Genomic DNA, 15,015 nt, shown 5'->3' on the forward strand with positions numbered 1-15,015 from the left:
GCGGATGCAACAGCGGATGCAGCAGTGTTAAGACTTCTGGGCTTCCTGCTTTGCGCCTTCAAGCAGATGCAAAGCAAGATTTGTGGACACCTGTTAGGCTATAGCAGCCAAAACAAGAGATTATGCCCAGAGGTGGCGTCAGATGCAATCCCAGAGAACAAGGGGAAAGAAGAAGCGGTTCAGGGTGGCATTCGGCATAGGAATCGGATTCAGCACTGGAGAGCTTTGCCTTTCCCTGTTAAGTATCTAGTCCTTACGGCTTCAAAGATATGTGTGATGCCTGTGAAAATTTCAGAAGCTGGACGGGGTAGCCTAATGTGTGGTCAGCTAGAGGGCGATGTACAGATTCAGTCCAAAACCATGGAGGGGAGGGTGCTGTTGTATTTCAATACAGGCCCGGCTCTAGGGGTAGTCTCGGTGGCACGGGGCACCAGGGCGCTGGGCCGGCAGGAGGGGGGGGCTGGAGCGATCTCTGCGCCAGGGTGCCCGACCGGCTTGAGACGGCCCTGTTTTAATAGATGTGGCTTTAATATTGTTTTCAGTTTTAATTACTTTTTAATTGTGTGTGTGTATATATATATATATATATATATATATATATATATATGTGTGTGTGTGTGTGTGTGTGTATATATATATATATATATATATATATATATATATATATATATATATATGCTTCATGTTGTTTTCATTTGTGTAACCCACCTCAAGTCTGCGTCTGGCCAAAAGACGGAATAGAAATAAACCTAGTAATTGCAATAAGGCTTGGGGTGCTGGCCAGTCTATCCCACCTCCTGTTTCTCAGAATGGTCTTCCAGGAAAACAAGCAGGGCTATCACCTTTCTGCACCTTTTGGACAACCCCCACCCCCCCCCCCGGCTACAATCCATGGATCTGAAACCTATTACGTAGAGGTCTGCAAAATCACCATTGAATTGAACGAACGATTAGGATGTTCTTCTCATTTATCTCAGAAAGTAAATCGTTGTGTGCTTTAAAGCTGTTCCCCGCTTCCCCTTTCGCTACAGGCCTCTGTTCCTGATGAAAGACACTTTCCAAGGATGGACTACATAAGCGAGAACTACCCAGTCCCCTGTGGGCACGACAAGTACATTTCAAAGTAAGTCAGAGGCTGGCTGCGTATCCTGGGCAGACCTTTGTTCTTTGCAGCTGGCATCAATCCCTGGGGTCTGGTGTGTTGGTGTCTCTATAACTGCATGCACACATGCAAGGAAGGGAGGAGAGAACTGAGCACCAGCAACTTCCATCTTATGCGAATCATATTTACACAATTGGAGTGGCAGGGTGAATAAATGGGAGAGTGTGGGAAACCCACCAAGCCTTGTTCTCCATTTATTTATGTTCTCTGCACACCCAGAGGGTCTCCCTCGCTTTCCGGGCTTTGGGAAGGAGGCATGAGGACTCAAGGATGCTCTGAGAGCCCTCGCACTGCCTTTCCAAAGGCCAGTAAGCAAGGGGCTGCCTTCTTCACCGGCCTCTGGGAAAGAGGCACAAGGGCTCTGGGACAGTTCTGGCATTGCCTCACTTAGTGGGCTCCCTGGGCCCTCCTGCTGCAACCTTCCCAGAGCAAGATAAAGAGTCCTCCCCCTTGTGGGTTGGGGGCAGTTCCAGGGGCTCCTGGCTACAGATGATTTTGTGTTTACACATTGACAGCCAGAACCGAACTGCTGCATAAGCTGCGCGTCGCCTGTTATGTCATGAAGCTGTGGGCACAGGTGAAATGAGGGCAGTTACAACCAACCATTCATTTTTAGCCTAGAGAACTCCCTACAGGAAGATGGACATTGAGTACATGCTCTCTCTCTCTCACTCACTCAAATTAAATTTTCTGTTTTATGATTTCAAATACTTATTTTACAGCCTTGAGATATCAGGGACTTCCCTTCTTGTCTTTGTGTGGTTCATTTTACATATCCTAAATCCCTGCATATTTTACGAAAACTACACCAATCAGTAAACCACAGAGTCTAGAGCTTGCTGATCAGAAGGTCGGCGGTTCGAATCCCTGCAATGGGGTGAGCTCCCGTTGCTCGGTCCCAGCTCCTGCCCACCTAGCAGTTCAAAAGCACATCAAAGTGCAAGTAGATAAATAGGGACCGCTCCGGTGGGAAGGTAAACGGCGTTTCCGTGCGCTGCTCTCGTTCGCCAGAAGCAGCTTTGTCATGCTGGCCACATTACCTGGAAGCTGTATGCCGGCTCCCTTGGCCTATAGAGCGAGATGAGTGTTGCAACCCCAGAGTCGGACACGACTGGACCTGATGGTCAGGGGCCCTTTATACCAATCAGTATTCCATTATTGCATCCATCGAAACTTATTTACACTGTTAAATTTATCTGAATGCTGCCAGCGTTTTCAGCTGTACACAACTATATTCCATATATTCAGTAAACGTTTTCCAATCTTCTTTAAACATATGTTTTTCTTGTTCTCTTATTCTATATGTTAAGTCCGCAAATTGTGCATATTCTGTCAACTTAAGTTGCCATTCTTCTTTGGTTGGGACCTTGCTCGTTTTCCATTTGGGGGCTAAAAAAAACACGGGCCGCAGTTGTTGCATACATAAATAACCTTTTCTGACACCTGGGGATTTCATTCTGAATTATCCCCAACAGAAAGGACTCTGAAAGGACTCTCAGAAAGTGCATGCAATTTTCTGATTGGACAATGAAATGTGTGGCTGGAGAAACATGTTCTGTGGAATCTTGGCTTTCCTTGGAAGGGGGTCAGGGGTCAGTTCCAATTTCCTTAAATATTTTATTGCATAAAGCAGCAACTTTGGGACAAAGCCACTACATGTGGCAAAGTGAGCTGGACTTCTAACAGCCCTTGTTCCACTTTGCATCTTCCAGAAATGAGCTGTTGTTGCACTTGAAGACATACAACATCTACTACGAAGGCCAGAACTTGCAGCTCCGGCATCGAGAGGTGAGAGGACCTTTCTATGCAGAGACAAGTTAGGGGAGAATGTTGTGACCAGGGGTCTGTGACCTGGGGATGATTCCAAAAATGAAACTGCACCCAAGTCACCTGAACTCTGCACCTAAAGGAGCTGGATCCTGCAAATGGCGTGATGCATGCAAAAGGGCTCATATGTGCATGCTTTTTAAATTATTGCAGTGCAGAGTTTACTCTTTAGTTTTAATTCCAGTTTTCCTATTTTGGGGCTGTGCAAGGCCCCGAAACTCTGATACCCCCAGACTCTGGGATTTTCCCAGCTTCTGAGAATTCAGCATGTGCTGCCCATGCACTTTTAATGATGCACTCAGGAGGGCTGGAAACCTGCTTTTAAAAACTAAAATTATCCTTCCAGAGGAATACAGTACAGTATGTAAATCTTAGGAACCAAAATCAATAAATATAGTTGAAACCAGCATCCTTTCTTTTGGTGCTTGCTTTTATTTTCACTTTATAATACTCAAAAAGCAATGGCATCAACAGTCAAGAGAAAGAGAAAAGAGCAAAGCAAGAGAGGGGGGCGGGAATAAAGAAAGGATATGAGGAGGAAGGAGGGAATGGTACTATTCCAAAAGCAGCATTATAATTCCATTGTCCTTCAAGGGAATATTATCCAATAATGTTTATCCATAGAAAAGAGTGTGGCTGCCAGCCATGTTCCTTTACCTTAATGTATTCAGTGAATGGATGCCAAACTTTTGAAAGGCTGTTCTTCATTTTCAGATAGCGCAGGGTTTGGGTACATTTTGTTAACATTTCCATTAGAGCTGTGGTCCCGCTCTGGAGGTAGAACCAGCATCCTTGGGGCTTATAGAAGTTTTCTGCTGCATCATGCCTCAGTCACTTCTCTCATGGGCCCTCTAGGAAGAAGGGGAGTTCATCGTGGAAGGCTTGCTGAATATCTCCTGGGGGCTGCGCAGGCCCATCCGCTTGCAGATGCAGGACGACAACCAGCGCATCCGCCCCCCGCCTTCGTCCTCCTCCTGGCATTCCGGCTGCAACCTGGGAGCACACGGGTCAGTAAACAATCCAGGGCATGTTTGTGCATGTGAGAAAAAATATCTAGGGGTCTTAGCAGACCACAAGCTTAACATGAGTCATGAGTCAAGTGTGATGCAGCAGCAGCAGCAGCAGCAAAAAGAAGCTGATGCCATTTGAGGCTACATCAACTGAAGTCGAGTGTCCCCATCGAGGGACGTCATAGTCCCGCTCTTTTTTTTTCTTTCTTTCAAAGTTTTTTATTGTTTTTTATAGAAACATCTAATAAAAACCAAACACTACAAATAACAACAACCAAAAAAGAAGAAGAAGAACAACAACAACAAAACATACAAAATTTCATATTCTTAACCTCTTATCTAATCATTGTACTGCAACTTCCTTGGATCCTCCTTACTGTGATACACTGCTAGTCCTCTTTAGCAATTTCAACTTCATAATCCTTTTATCCTTATATAAATTGTACTTATTCTTACTTCCTAACAATACCATTATCTTCATCTTACATATTTTCCTTTACCACTAAGCCAGATCTTAAACTACAGCTTATATATATATACCTCAAAATCCATTTCTTATTAATTAATTACAATACTATTCTTCTTCAAATAAACTTTAAAATTCTTTCAATCTTCTTCCACCGATTTTTCTCCCTGGTCGCAGACCCTCCCGGTCAGATCAGCTAATTCCATCATTTTCATCTGCTGCTTTCTTCTGCCTTGGTCAGACCCCGCCAGGAGTCTTCTGTTCAGTTCTGGACACAACAATTTAAGAAGGAGGTTGACAAGCTAGAATGTGTGCAGAGGAGGGTGACTAAGATGATCGAGGGTCTGGAAACCAAGCCTGATGAGGAACGGTTGAAGGAACTGGAGAAGAGGAGAATGAGAGGAGACATTATGGCCTCCTTCAAATATCTGAAGGGCTGTCGCATAGAAGATGGAGAAAGCTTGTTTTCTGCTGCTCCAGAGGGAAAGAACTGAACCAGTGGATTCAAATGACAAAGAAGGAGATTCTGACTAAACATTAGGGAGAACTTTCTGATGATAAGAGATGTTCGGCACTGGAACAGAATCCCTCGGAAAGTGGCAAACTCTCCTTCATTAGGGGCTTTTATGCAGAGATGGGTGGCCCTGTGCCCAGGAATGCTTTAGCTGTGGTTCCTGCCCTTCAGGGAGTGGGATTAGATGGCTCCCTTCCCACTCTATGATTCTGTCACTGTGACCATTTCGGTTTAACTTTTTCTGTGATCAGGGACTTAAGGGAGGGTTTGAACTCGTGTCATATCGGTAAGGAAAGCGGCACCTTGATGTGTAGAAACAAGGATGGGAGTGGATTGGGGCCAGAAACAACCTGAGGAAATCATAAACTTTTTTTATAATGGGAAAAAAATATCGTTGATTTTCCTGAACACTGGAGAAGTAGACTAGGGCTTTAGGGGAGTGAGTTCAAGTCCTACCCCTGCTGGGATCACACTGCTCTCTGCCCGTTCTCCTTGGGTAGAAGATAAGATATGGCCACGTACAAGGCTGCTCTGTCTGCAACTAGGATCCCCATGAACAAACCAACTTGGGAACTGCAGAATATGCAGCCCAGACTATACAATTGGCACCATGACCTCGATTATTTCTGCTGGTGGAACACTGTAATCTACATGATCACAAGTTGCAGATAAATAAAGAGCTTTTGTAAGTAGAAATTATAGTCAGGATGGCAACAGAGCCTCTTGGTTGCTGTTTTTGTTTTTAATACTTTGGGGAAATGCTCAGTAATTTCTGCTGTAAACCAGAGTCTGCCACTAACATGGCACAGATCCATTCTACACATTACACAGAAGAAGGTGGTAGGATTTTGGAGAGTGGTGCTTCAGACTCCAAGGACGGTTGCAGTTTTGAATTTTCCCTACATGTAAAAAATAAGCACACCTTGGTCAAAAGATTTAGCAATGCCCTCTTCTTGTTTTGCTGCATGCAGGGAGCTGTTTTACTAAGCAAAGCATTCAAAAATACTTAAACCTCACACATAACTTTATCCCTGCTTCCTGCCTAATGTCCGACTCGAGGGCAATTCTGATGGCATGTTTCGAAAGTGTTTTCCTCTGTGGTATCCATGTGTCTATTAATGTCTGAAGTGGGGTGCAGAGGGCACACAGAAGATCATGTTGGCAACTTCTGCGGTGAATCATAGAATTGTTGAGTTGGAAGGGACCCCAGGTGTCATCTAGTCCAGCCCCCCTACAGTGCAGGAATCGCAGCTAACAAATGCATCTTTCAACAACAGCAAAATCATCATGCTCACATAAGTTGCCACTGTGATTTTATGCTGCGTTTACTGTTCACGTGAGTTGTTGTTTGGTCGTCTTAGTCATGTCCACTCTCCGTGACCCCATGAACCACAGCATGCCTTGGAAACACTCACTTTCTTCTCAAAGCTTCTTCTTCTTTATGTCCACAGAGTTTCCATGGCAAAATACTAGAGTGGTTTGCCCGTCCCTTCTCCAGGTGGATCACATTTAGTCTAAACTCTCGGCTATGACCCGTCCGTCTTGGGTGGCCCTGCACGGCACAGCTCATAGCTTCTTTGGGGTTATTCAAGCCCCTTCACCATGGCAATGCAGTGATCCATGAAGGGGGTTCACATGAGCACACGAAGAATAACTGCTTGCATCAATTGGTGTTTTTAGAATGCTTGGGGAAATATTGCAAGGTCTTTTCTATGTCCCGAATTCTCTTCTTTTGTCTCTTCCCTGCTTAGGTCAGTCATAAAGCCGTCAACCTTACCAGACATCCAGGTCACGGAGGCCGAGCCCTCGTCAGATGGAGACGGAATTGATGGGGGAATTGGTAAGGCAGGGGAAGTGAAGGATGCTGGGAGTCCTTACTGGTGCTAAGGAATTGGGGGTCTCCATCTTCTGAAAATAATGCAATAGTGGAGCATAATCCTTATCTAGGACAATAACTCTCTGTGAAGTGTAGTAAATCGATATCTGAAAGGTGCAGCTGTGTTTCTGGGAGCTTACCCCGTGCTAGGAGTGCCATAATTATGTGTCTAAAAGGAACAGAGCAATCTGTGTCTTGGGTCTAAATAAATGTTTCAGAGTTCTCTTGTGATGTGTATTGAAAAATAATATATATATGATAAGAATAATTTTGGAGAAAACTGGATATTGAAACCTGCTTAACCTAAATCATATATCCCAGTTTTACAGCGGCCCTTTAAAGTACGCTTCACGCAGAGTATACACAGTCAGAAGTTGACCTGGCTAAAAAAACCACCACCAAGAGCGTAGGGAATTATCTCCCTTAAATGAAACCCCTTACTAGCTGCACACTTGTAAAAGTATGCAGATGAAAATACAAACGGTTGGGTTTCTTTAACTGAAAAACAAACTGAATCTAAAGAGACTTTAAACTAAAGATAAATGCTTTCTCTCTTAGCAATGTTATCTACCCACTTTCCAAACCTCCCACAAGACTCCCATTAAACTACCCGAGAATTAACAGCAAACTAGCATTATAACTAAGCAACTCTCATACTAAGATTCAACTGGGAATCTCTTAAACTGAGAACAACTGAGAGAGTGATCTACCGAGAGATGAATCAAACTGAAAGATCTAACTAAGAGATACAGAAGGCTTTCTGGCAGAGCCTTATATACAAGGAGCAGAGCCTACGCCTGTGAGCAATTAACAGAAATCACCTGCAGCTGTTTCTCTTAAACAGACAGTATTTACATTAGACCGGCTCTAAAGTAACTTGACTATTCAAAAAATCCAACAATGTGGACGGTGCTGCACCAACAAACATAAGAAGAGCCTTTGCTGGATCAGGCCAATGGTCCATCTAGTCCTGCATCCTTTTCTCTCACTGGCCAATCAGGTGCCTGTGAGAATCCAGCAAGCAGGATCCAAGCACAAGAGCCCTCCCTCCCCCCTCTTGTGGTTTCCAGCAACTCTTGTTCAGAAGCTTTGTGGCTATTAGGCATCAATAGTCTCCTCTCCTCCTCCATGAGCTCGTCCAGGCCTCTTTTAAAGCGGCCCAAGTTGGTGGCTATCACTGCCTCCTGGGGGAGGGAGTTCCATAGTTTAACAGTGCGCTGCATGCAGAACGTCTTCTCTTTTATCTGTCCTGACTCTTCCAGTGTTCAACTTCACTGGGTGTTCATTAGTTCTAGGGTTATGAAAAGGGGGGGGGGGACATCACTCTGATCACTTTCTACATGACAGGCATAATGGGGCTGGGGGGCAAATAGGAGCTGCCTAAAAGGTCCCTGTTGGGTTATTTGGGATGTAGTTAATGGGCTGCGCTCATGGACACTTTTTTTGGGGGGGGGGGCAAAGCCTGAGGACAGACATTGGGATGACCAATGTTCATGTTCCTTGTGCGTCTCTGAGTATCCCTGAACTTCTGTGGGAGAAAGTATCCAATCACCTTTATGTGTGAGAAAGTGAAACGCCACGTTTAAGGGAAAACTTTTTCCCAGGATGGGTGGGAGGGCTAGATGTCATGGTCGCTGCCCATGCATCAATTTCTTTGCATGGCCGAACTTAAGGGCCTTTGTTTTCTTCCCTTCTCCCTCTGAGTGGATATAGGGATGGGCATCTGTTGGAGATTCTTCAGGGGGTTGGACTAGACAACCTTTGGAGTCCCTCTACCATTCTGTTAATCTCTCTCCTAATACTGGAACCAGGTGGAGTCAATGACGTGGAACAGAGGTGGGAGATTCAGGACGGACAAAAGATGCCCACTAGCCGTCATGGCTTTGTGCTGCTTCGATGGTTGGAGGCAGGCGTTGCTTCTAAATTCCAGTTGCTGGGAAGCACAGGAGGGGGAGAAAGGACTCTTGTGCTCAGGTCCTGCTTGCGGGCTTCCCACTGGGGTATTTGGCTACTGTGAGATGCCTTTGGCCTGATCCAGCAAACTCTTTATGTTCTTAAAAGGAATGACTTCTTCGTACTTGCCGTTTCCAGGTGCAGTCACAACCTCAGGTCTGGGTAGCTTTAAAAGGGGGGGTACGACAGATTTTTGGAGGCCAAGGTTGATCGGCATGTGAAGGATGCAGGTGGCGCTGTGGTCTAAACCACTGAGCCTCTTGTGAGCCAGTGTGGTGTAGTGGTTAAGAGCGGTAGACTCGTAATCTGGGGAACCAGGTTCGCGTCTCCGCTCCTCCACATGCAGCTGCTGGGTGACCTTGGGCTAGTCACACTTCTCTGAAGTCTCTCAGCCCCACTCACCTCACAGAGTGTTTGTTGTGGGGGAGGAAGGGAAAGGAGAACATTAGCTGCTTTGAGACTCCTTCAGGTAGTGATAAAGCGGGATATCAAATCCAAACTCTTCTTCTTCTTCTTCACTTGGGCTTGCCGATCGGAAGGTCAGTAGTTTGATTCCCCGTGACGGGGTGAGCTCCCGTTGCTCTGTCCCAGCTCCTGCCAACCGAGCAGTTCAAAAGCAAACCAGTGCAAGTAGATAAATAGGTACTGCTGTTGTGGGAAGAAGGTAAATGGCATTTCCTTGCGCTCTGGCTTCCATCACAGTGTCCCATTGTGCCAGAAGCCTTCCTCCATGGCCAGAAGCAGAGAGAGCGGCTGCACACAAGTCCTGCTTGTGGGCTTTGCCAGAGGCATCTGGTTGGAAGGCAGGAGGATGCTGGCCTCGAGCAGCAGCCAGGCGCCTCCGAGTTCACAAGTCCAGCGTGAAACACACACACACACACACACACAGAGTGATGTGGAAGAATGAGTTTTGTTCCCCTTTTCCTTGACAACGCAGCCCTCCTCTCTTTAGAAAGGGAATAACAGGAGTCATTGTTAAGCAGAGTTGCCATGGAGAAACAAACATTTACAGGAGAAGCACTCTCTCCCGCACTCCCCATCGCTCTCGGATCAGAGATCGGCCTTCCTGTTTAACAAAACAGAAAACCACCACGTGGGTTTTTGGCATTTACAGGCTTTGTGCAATCTGAGCTGTGCCGTTCTCGCCTCTCCTCTTCTTTTCCCTTCCTTTAAGAAACCAAAGCAAGCCAGGCAAACCCCTGCTTAGATAGATCAAAGTCTCAGCATTGGTTCCTCCAGGACAAGAAGCGCAAAGCAACCAATTTACCGTACTTGGTGCAAGCTTTTGAGTCACACAGGACGCTTCAGTAGTCTGGGTCTTCAGGAAGGGAGTGTGGGAGGGGCAATGCCCCATGTTGCTGTAGCCACAGGGCTACTGTTAGACATGTCTATAGTAAGGATTTGAATCCCACTCACTGCTTGGAAGACTAGTGGGTTTAAGGCAGGCATCCCCAAACTGCGGCCCTCCAGATGTTTTGGCCTACAACTCCCATGATCCCTAGCTAACAGGACCAGTGGTCAGGGATGATGGGAATTGTAGTCCAAAACATCTGGAGGGCCGAAGTTTGGGGGTGCCTGGTTTAAGGTAAAACAGCTGATGGAAATTGCTGCTCAGAAACTTTTGTGCAAAACAAAAAACAAACACCACCCTAGCTGAGGCCTCCCTCTTCTTCCATGTGCAACAGTCAGTGGTTGAATATGTGTTGCTGTGTCAGTTTGGAAGCCCTGGGCCAGTTGGTACCCCTCTATCTGGCCAGCTGCCCTTCACAAGCAGTTGCCTTCAGCATTGGTGGAGGAATGGGGTGGGGGAGCGCACTGCCCCCGGCACCATCAGGGAGGGGGGTACCATCGCAGCAGCCACCCCGGACATGGGCCACGCACACACACACCCCGGGCACTACGCCCTGCGGGCGGCGCACCACGCTCCCTGGGACGCGTGCCAGCCACGCCCCCGACTGCTCTCCGCCCCCGGTGCCAGAGTGTGCAGCTTCGCCACTGGCCTTCGGCACTCCAGAGTACAAGGGAGCCCCTTGGGCTCCATGAGGCAGGAGAGGATGCTTGTGGGCGATTGTGTCCCCTACCCGCCTCTTTTTGCCTTCCCCATAACCAAGAGCAGGGCATTGCCAGGCTTTTCAGTTTTCCCTGCTGTAAAATCCACACACACACACCCCGCCAAGTTTTCAGGAACCCATTCAGAGTAATACCATCATGATTAACTGATGTGCAGCCTAGCAATCCATAATTGGGAGATGAAAACCAGCACCAGTCCAAACTTAGTTTTACCAGTCAAAGATCAGTAGGCCATTTTTTTAAAATTATTATTTTTAAGTGTGGCCTTCCGGTGCTCAAGTTTGAGGAAGTTGAAACCTCTGTGCAACAGCTTAGAAGGGATGCCCAGATGAAAGGAGTGTTGCTCACCCCTCCCAGAGAACACAGCTAAGGCTTTGGCAGGAAGTTAGGTGTGGCATCCAAGGGGTTAGAATCATAGAATCATAGAGTTGGAAGAGACCACAAGGGCCATCCAGTCCAACCCCCTGCCAAGCAGGAAACACCATCAAAGCATTATTGACATATGGCTGTCAAGCCTCTGCTTAAAGACCTCCAAAGAAGGAGACTCCACCACACTTCTTGGCAGCAAATTCCACTGCCGAACAGCTCTTACTGTCAGGAAGTTCTTCCTAATGTTTAGGTGGAATCTTCTTTCTTGTAGTTTGAATCCATTGCTCCGTGTCCGCTTCTCTGGAGCAGCAGAAAACAACCTTTCACCCTCCTCTATATGACATCCTTTAATATATTTGAACATGGCTATAATATCACCCCTTAACCTTCTCTTCTCCAGGCTAAACATACCCAGTTCCCTAAGCCGAGCACATCAGAGGCACTCATGAGCATGCCTGGGAGTTGCAGAGAAATTCTCTGCCTCTTAGTACTTCCTTGCTGGCAATGGGGTGGGGGCTGTCAGCCCTGGGGTCCTGAGGCTGATGGGGAAAGAGAATCCAGGACTCATAATGTGCCACAAGATGGCTGTGCTTTGCCCTCCATAGCTGGCCCTCCGATGCCTTGAAGGACTGGCAGTAGTGCTCTTGACCCTTCTCTCTTATCTGAGCAGTGTCCTAAAGTGAGGAGAGGAGGAGCCAGTCTATTGGTTGCAGGCCACACCCTGCACACCCTGTCGGTATATCTGCTGAGAAGCCCTTGCATGAGGACTGTTAAACGGTGGAACTCACTCCCACAGGAGATGGTGAGGTCACCCACCTAAATGGCTTTAAAAGAGGATTACGCAAACTCAGTGGAGGAGAAGGTAACTGAATACAGTGGTACCTCTACTTACGAATAACTCTACTTACGAATGGAGCTCTGTCCGCCATCTTGGATGCGGTTTAGATAGGATTTTTTCTACTTATGAATTTTTATATAGGGTTGCTTCTACTTACGAATTTTTTCTCCCAGTGCATTCCTATGAGATTCGACTTACGAATTTTTTCGACTTACAAATGTGCATTCGGAACGCATTAAATTCGTAAGTAGAGGTACCACTGTACCAGTTGCTGGAAGCCATGGGAGAGGAGAGTGCAGCTCTTGCGCTCAAATCCTGCTTGCAGGTTTCCCACTGGAAGGACAGGATCCAGCAGGCTCTTTTTATGTCACATGTTTAAGATATGTTTCTATTTTTTTTCTTTTGTTGTTTCATGCCACCCAGCTTGTTGCAGATCGGAAACAGGAGCAGGCTTGGGTGGGTTGAGACATGGTGTGGCCCGAAATTGAAATGTGAGTTTAAGGAGCCCATTAAAAATGGATTAAGAGGGATTTCATTATGTTCTGGGTCCACGCCAGGAATCTTAGAGGAACGCTTAAGGGTCCACAGCACATTCTCATCTCAAGGAGCAGCCGCTCAGAGGAAGCTTTTGTAGAAGAGCTCTCACCCTTTTTAGTCTAGCAGGCAAAAGGGCAAATGCAGCCAGTTAGACCATTGCAGCAGGGCAAGAGAATTCCCGGTGGCACCAACATCTAGTCATATTATATATATATATTTTTAATTAAATTTTGTTTTACAATTTAGAATATTCATTTAAACAACCTTAAAATATCAAAAACTTCCCTTCTTTCCATATTTCATTTTGCATAACATCAATCCCTTGCATATTTTATATAAACAAAACCATTCAGTATTCAATTCTTAAAGGGTAAAGGGACCCCTGACCGTTAGGTCCAGTCGCGGACGACTCTGGGGTTGCAGCGCTCATCTCGCTTTACTGGCTGAGGGAGCCAGCGTACAGCTTCCAGGTCATGTGGCCAGCATGACTAAGCCGCTTCTGGCGAACCACAGCAGCGCACGGAAACACTGTTTACCTTCCCGCTGGAGCGGTACCTATTTATCTACTTGCACTTTGACGTGCTTTCAAACTGCTAGGTTGGCAGGAGCAGGGACTGAACAACGGGAGCTTACCCCGTCGCGGGGATTCGAACTGCCGACCTTCTGATCGGCAAGCCCTAGGCTCAGTGGTTTAGACCACAGTGCCACCCACGTCACCACAGCATCAAAACTTGTTTAGACTGTTGAATTTATCTTAATGCTGCCAACGTTTTCAGGTATACACTGTTTCCCCCCATATATTCAATAAAGATTTTCCAATCTTCTTTAAACGTATGCTCTTCTTGTTCTCTTATTCTGTATGTTAGGTCCGCAAGCTGCGCTTATTCCATCAGTTTGAGTTGCCCTTCTTCATTAGTTGGGACCTCGCTCGTTTTCCATTCGGGGGCTAACAAAACACGGGCTGCAGAAGTGGCATACATAAATAACTTTTTTTTGACACTTGGGAATTTTCATCTGAATTATCCCCAACAGAAAGGACTCTGTTTTTTTGGGTTTTTTTAAAGTGCTTTAAAACATTTCTTTCAATTCATTATAAATGATTTCCCAATACCTTTTTACCCTTTTACAGGTCCACCACATATGAAAGAACGTACCCCTTGGGCACCCTGCTTTCCAAGAGTACATTCTTTCTAGTCCTATAATTTTAATGATTTTATACGGGCATGGAATACAGGGTGATCAGGGGTTAATGACCCCCTTATTATCCTTCACAGCCACTGCAAAAGAAAGCCCTTCACACAGCAGAACTTAAACTTCCTTAACCTGTGGCACTCTCGCCTGCAGGAGGCAGTGATGGCTTTAATAAAACAGGGTTGGGCAATTTTTGGGAGGAGAGGGCTATCGATGGCTATTTGTCATGATAACTGTGCTCTGCCGCTACAGTTGGAGGCAACAGTGCTTCTGGATCCCAGTTGCTGGAAATCACAGGAGAGTTTCCCTTGCGCTCAGATCCTCTCTGTGGGTTCCCCACCCCAAGTCATATGGTGGGCCACTGTGAGAACAGGATACTGGAGCAGAGGGGGCTCCACTGGCCCTATCCAGCGCTCTTCTTATGTTCTTAATGTTCAGAGTTCGCAGGTTGTTGTTGTTGTTTAGTCGTTTAGTCGTGTCCGACTTTTCGTGACCCCATGGACCAGAGCACGCCAGGCACTCCTGTCCTCCACTGCCTCCCACAGTTTGGTCAAACTCATGTTGGTGGCTTCGAGAACAATGCCATAGTTTCCCCATATGTCATGCAAAACAAAAGCTAAACTATAAACCCCCATCGATTTATTGCTACATAGGACAGGATTTTATTTTCTTGCATTATCAAAGTCAAATCCGTTTATTGTGAGGACCATGCCTGTACACAAATATCGACACAACAATAATTAAAAATATTAAAATTCATTGCTTACTATCCCAACAAAACCTTCATCCCACAAAACAGGAAGAGAAGGAAAACAAGCAATGAGTTAGACGGACGATGAAGGGGTCTTTACTTTGCTTGCATTATTTGAATCTACATTGCTAGGTCATGCCTGGGTTTAGGTGGGGATAAGTGCTATAAAGAGAAGAGAAAAATGAGGCAAGTGTGTGAAATATTAAGGAAGTCTAACAAAGCTCTGAGTTTCCCTGTAATAGACTGCTTCAGTGTTTGTTAAGTGTTTGTTAATATATTTGATACTTAAAAAATGAACAGAAGCTCATTTTGGGGCGACCCTGCTTTGCTAATGGCCTAAGCACATCCTTCATCTGCCAGCTGGGAATTCCAGCACTGCTTACACCCAGTGAGCAAAGGAAGCTAACCGAGGTGGGAGACCACCAAGATCCTTACATCCAAGATATAAGCA

The 15,015-nt window shown here is 46.1% G+C and overlaps 1 protein-coding gene across 2 annotated transcripts in view; it reads left to right on the forward strand.

The window, feature by feature from the left end:
* The window catches only part of RASSF2 (Ras association domain family member 2), a 41,954-nt gene that overhangs the window by 12,312 nt on the left and 14,627 nt on the right, over positions 1-15,015 (forward strand). Inside the window, exons 2-5 of one of the 2 annotated variants that reach the window (XM_035117375.3) lie at positions 1,032-1,123; positions 2,875-2,950; positions 3,845-3,996; positions 6,731-6,819. In XM_035117375.3, the coding sequence (XP_034973266.3) occupies positions 1,065-1,123; positions 2,875-2,950; positions 3,845-3,996; positions 6,731-6,819 (376 nt within the window). In that variant the 5' untranslated portion in view covers positions 1,032-1,064. Of the gene's footprint in view, positions 1-1,003; positions 1,124-2,874; positions 2,951-3,844; positions 3,997-6,730; positions 6,820-15,015 lie in introns of both variants that reach the window. The other variant, XM_088670880.1, reaches the window with a different exon arrangement.

The sequence above is a fragment of the Zootoca vivipara genome, chromosome 6 (assembly GCF_965207765.1).
Source record: "Zootoca vivipara chromosome 6, rZooViv2.hap1.1, whole genome shotgun sequence".
NCBI classification, from domain to species: Eukaryota; Metazoa; Chordata; class Lepidosauria; order Squamata; family Lacertidae; genus Zootoca; species Zootoca vivipara.